General features: G+C 49.4%; 1 protein-coding gene across 1 annotated transcript in view; it reads left to right on the top strand.

The window, feature by feature from the left end:
- The first annotated feature begins 99 nt into the window (after positions 1-99).
- Positions 100-5,179, top strand: part of EEF1AKMT2 (EEF1A lysine methyltransferase 2) — a 27,478-nt gene continuing 22,398 nt past the window's right edge. Inside the window, exons 1-2 of the mRNA XM_082407115.1 lie at positions 100-3,879; positions 5,015-5,080. Of these exons, the coding sequence (XP_082263241.1) occupies positions 3,770-3,879; positions 5,015-5,080 (176 nt within the window). The 5' untranslated portion in view covers positions 100-3,769. The remainder of the gene's footprint in view (positions 3,880-5,014; positions 5,081-5,179) is intronic.

Below are 5,179 nucleotides of genomic sequence, written 5' to 3'. Positions count from 1 at the left end.
TCGGCCCCGCCCCTTGGCATCCTGGGAAATGGAGTCTTCGGCGGGTGAGGCCAAGGGCTCTGTGCGCTGGGGAGCCAGGGCTGAGAAGTGCAGGTTTACGCGATCAGAACCGACCCAAGCACTGTATCCTCCCCGTGGGTCTCGCGCTCTGCGCATCCCAGACACTGCCTCTTCTGTATAGCTCTTGGTAGTTCCCCAAACTGTTTTTGCTCTTTGCAAACGAGACTTTTAGTATTAAAAGCCAGCATTTGCCACGCTCAAGGATAAAAGAGGGAGTTGATTCGGGCAACTGTACGGTTTTGGGTTTGACCTAGAAGTAACATGATGTGATTTCAATTTTCACATGACCACTCTGGCTGCAATGTCCAAAATATATTGCCGGGGAAGGGAGGCTATCACAATAATCCAGACGCTGGATGACAGTGGTTTGAAGTGAGATGGTGGTAGCGCTGGAGGTTAAGAAGCAACTGGATTCTGGGTACAAGAGAAGACAAATTTAATGAAAAATCATGGAAAGAAGATAAAATCAACATAAATAATAGTGAATATGAACTACAACTAACCTCAGGGAAGGAACTAACCTTTCTAATCATTATTCTTCAATTTGTTCAATCTTCCAGGTTCAAAACTGGGATTTTAATCTGTCAGAAAGCTCCTTCTATCACACTTTTCCCAAACTCAGCAAACAGAACTGTTTTCCTGACAGTTGCACAGGCCAACAACATTGGAATATTCTTGATGCTCCCTTTGATCAGTCAGCACAGATTTCAAAATATATCCAGAATCCTAGAACTCACCATCAGCATACCCATCACAGTGGTCCAAGCGATCATCATCTCTCTCCCAGATCACTGTAACAGCCCCTAACTCAAGGGGTCTGAACTGGAGACAATTCTGCCCCACGGGTCATTTGGCAAAAATGAGACATTTTTGGATGTCACAACTGGGGGTGGGGGTAGGGTGCCACTGGTATTTAGTGGTCAGAGGCCAACGAAGCTGCTAAACATCCTACAATGCATAGGACAGCCCCTCACAGCAAAGAATTATCCCCCCCCAAATGTCAATGGAATGAGGTTGAGAAACCCTGTGTTCCCACTTCTGCTTTTAACCCTTTCCCTGCCAAATCTATTCACAACATACCAGCCAAAATTGTCACGCCAAAACTTAAATTTAAATCATGTTGCTTCTTGGTCAAATCCCAAACCTTACAACGACCTGACTCCTTCATTTCCTGCTGCTGTCCCGTTTGTTCACTCTGCTACAGCTACACTAGTCTTTTTTCTGCTTCCTGGATACCCCTATCTCATTCTACTTCAGGGGCTTTGCACTCACTCTTCCCTTTGCCTGAAATGCTCTTCTCCCAGAAAGCTGCAAGGTTTACTCCATTATCTCTGCTCTAGATGTGGTGATGTGTGACCCAGACCTCCCCTTGCACGACTGATTGCATTATTATCCCAGCTGCTGGGGAGGTTGTCAGATGACAGCCCTCTCCTGGAATTATCCTTCATGGAAGAGTCTCATCACCCAAGGTCAATCCTCCTCTTCTGGGCAAACAAGCATTCAATGCCTGGTCAATGTAGATGAATAAAGGCCCACACCCTTCAATCCAACCTGAAAATTCCAAAGGATCATCCCAGCTTCACAGTGCCCTGTCAGGGGAGAGGGTGTTAGCTGAGGCTTGGTCGTAATGGTACCCCAGCCTGACTACTTCCTCTGTCCAACCCTGCTTCTCTCTCTTCCCCGATAGGTGGTGATCTTGAGAGCACTCCCTAATAAACTTCTTCCACGTTCATCTCAGTCTTACACTCTGCTTCCCTAGGGACACCACCTGTGACAAACTCTTTTAGGTTTTCACTCAGTGCTACCCTCTCAGAGAATCCTTCCCTTCTAACCCTAACCAGAATCGCCTGGAGCTTGACCATTGTTTTGCCAATTGGGGAGCATTTGAGAACTCCTGAAAGCAGTTTCAGAGAAGTTATAGGTGAGCAGGGTTCCAGGCTGCAGGGATTGGCAGAGTGAGAGGGAGACAGGCAACCCAGGATACCCTCAGAGCCTCCCTCCTGCCTTGTGGAACGGGCACCTGGTGGAAGGGACTGTGTTCCTTGGCACATTCCAGCTTCTCCCTGGTGATGGGCAGCTCTGCTCGGATCGAGCTTCTCCATCCCCCCACCAAGAATCTGTTGCCCTGGGAGATCAGAGGTGGTGCCCCATTCAGCCTTCAGGACTAAACACCCAGAGTAATCCTGGAGCCAGAGAAGGAACTCTGTATAAACCATGGTTTTTTTCCAGGGCTCCATACCAACAACTGTTTATAGCATTCATCAAACACAGCAGAAACATCTTAAGTGTTGGCAAGACATCAGATTGAAGACGGCCTTGTCTTTCATGGGTGCTTCTGAATTAGAACCTAAAACTTTTTAAGACCCACTCAGTCACATTCAAGCTTACTCTCTCGAGCATCGAGTCTAGAAAAAATCAAAACAACCATTCGTTCAGGGCAGCACTAATTGGCCGTGGCATCTGGTGGTTTTATTACTCTGTAATAAGGTTACTTACGCACTTTCTTGAGTTCTTTAATCACTATACACATAGATTCCCATCTGTCTTTTACCATATTCTATCACCAGTGGTTGCCTGAAGATCTTGGAATGTCTTGCATCAGAGGAGATGCACATGCGGTCTTAATCGGGATTTCTGTGAGCTGGAAAGGCAACTGTTGATGCCGCTTACCTCCAGGGACTTGTTATTGGGCTTTTGTCTGCCATGTCAACAGAAATGTGGCCTAGGAAACATGTGTTTTGGTTGGAAGGCAGCCTTGCTAGGAGCCTTTGAGATTCTTGCCTAGGGCATTGGACTACCAGTATTTCATTGCTGCTACAGAAGTCCCTCCAGACCTTTGGCCCATAAGATCTCTGGCATTATGCTGCAGAACTTCCAGTATCAGTCCCACCAAGAGGTGGATGAATCTCAGATTCACTGGTTGGGAGCATTCTATTACCAGCGAGCTGCAGGTGAGGAAATTGAAGCACACAGAGGTTAGGACTCTTGGATAGGGCCAGGCGCCTGATTAGGGGCAGAGCTGAGACAGGCATCTTGACTTTCGCTTAGACCTTTCTTCTCACTTAGCAGTCTGATACCCGTGATTGGCTTACTTGGGAGGGCGGGGGCGGGTGTCGTAAGGCATTCATTTCACTGGGCATAAATTCCCTCGTCCACCAGTGACGTCAAGTCAGAAGAGGCCAGAGTGCTATTTTCAAGGCGGAATGCCAGCCGCAAATGAAATTAGCCTTGGGCAGGAAAGCCAAATAATGCGATGGACTGTCCCACCCATTTCTCAGATCTGCCCACGACGTGGAGAGATGAGGTGATTTGTACATTTGGGTTGAGCAGTGTCGGTTAGGTATTTAGTGTGGCTCCCCCACCGTCAGCCTTTTTCCAAAATGCAATACCTTGAACAGTCCCTTAGGAACAGCAGTCCCCAAATATAGTGGTGCTTAGGCGGGCACCTCGAAGAAGGGGGTGCATCTGACGCTGGTTGGAGGGAGAGTGGGGACCGAGGCGAGGCCCCGCCCCGCCCACTCTGGGCTTGGGACCCGGGACTCGGGACCAGGGTGGCTGCAGGAAAAGCGCAGGACTGCGGACCCCCGCCGGGGCCGGGAGCAGTAGAGAGGGCCGACTCCCGCCTCCTAGAGGCGCCAGCCCGCCCGTCCGCTCTGCCCGCGCCACGTCTCTATGGCGGCCCCAACGGCCGTCCGGGGCAAGGAGCGCGATGAGCGAGGGCGCCGCCGCCGACGGCGGCGCTGGGGCCGCGGCGCGGTCTCCAGGGGGCAGTCCCGGAGGGGATGGCTTCGCCCCGTCTGCGCTGGGCACCCGAGAGCAGTGAGTGTGGCGCAGGGCCGGGGAGGGTGAGCGGCGCTGCCCGGACTGGGCCGCAGGAGGGGAAGGAGAGATGGGGCCTAGGCGGCCCCGGAAGATGGGGAGAGCTTAGGGGCGTGACGGGAGGAAGCCTAAAGGGCTGCCTTGGACGAAGGTCCGGGGGGGGGTCGTAGGGATGGAATCCCGAGGGACTACACTGGCGGCTGTAAAGAGGCCTTTCAAGGGGTTGACGTCTAAGGGGCCCGTGGGGTGCGGGAAGGGCTCTAAAGCTTTTGGGGAGGTTTTTTTAGGGGTCTTGAACCTTTCGGGCCGACTTGAAGAAAGGAAAAGTGGGCGGGGCTGACGAATAGGGCTGGTGGGCGAGGGTAGGAGGCCGGAGGAGAACTGCCCGGCTGGGGAGTTGAAAAGGTTAAGGGGACGAGGGCAGGGCCGTGGAAGCTGGAAGGGGTGGGAGTGGGGGGGATGGTCTAAGGAGGGAGCGAGGAGATAGCGGGCATCTTGGAGTAGGAGAAAGTGGTCTGACCTAAGCAGACGCTCAGCAATTATTTAATGGATTAATAGATGGATGAATGAATGACTGTGGGGAAAGGTAAGAATGAGAGGTAACTTGGAGGGGGAGAAGGGCTTCTAGAGACATGAAATAGGAAGAGACGGCAGGTGATGGAGGAGGAGTCCTTAAAAGGAGTGAGAGTAAGTCTTAAAACTTAACCTTTAAGCGGAGCTTATTTTTGGCGAATTCCATTGTGAGTAACCACCTAATTGGTAGAAAATTCTTGTGTCTTTACACTTTAGACTGAAAAGTGCTGTAATGACACTATCTATGCCTTTACAGTCAAGTTTTGGATTTGTGTTTGGGACTTAGGGATCCTTGGACAGATACGTCTTTGTATTTTTTAAGCTAAAACATACACCGTTTTAAATGTCAGGCATTGTTGTAAGTGCTTTACATGTATAAACTTATTCTTTCTTAAATTCTTTTAACACAAGGATGTTAAAAGATTGAGCGATGTGCACTTATCAACACTAATAATGTTTTAAATTTCTGTCATAACTATCCCAGTAATGTATTAGAAATATACCTTTAATTCATAATACAGTTTAATTGAATAATTTGCTTTGCATTTGATTATTCATATAGTTGGGATGCTGTCTATGAGAGAGAACTGCAAACTTTCCAAGAATATGGAGATACAGGAGAAATCTGGTAAGTTAGAAAAAGTAGTGGGATTATGATCCAGAAGATTGTGTAGGTGTGTGTGTGTGTCTTTTAAGTGCTTATCCCAGAGAAACCCTAGAAATCTTG

This window comes from Balaenoptera borealis (assembly GCF_965194805.1).
Source record: "Balaenoptera borealis genome assembly, chromosome: 10".
Taxonomy (NCBI): domain Eukaryota; kingdom Metazoa; phylum Chordata; class Mammalia; order Artiodactyla; family Balaenopteridae; genus Balaenoptera; species Balaenoptera borealis.
Note: the sequence above shows the minus strand (reverse complement) of the source record. Positions and strands in the feature narration are given on the sequence as shown.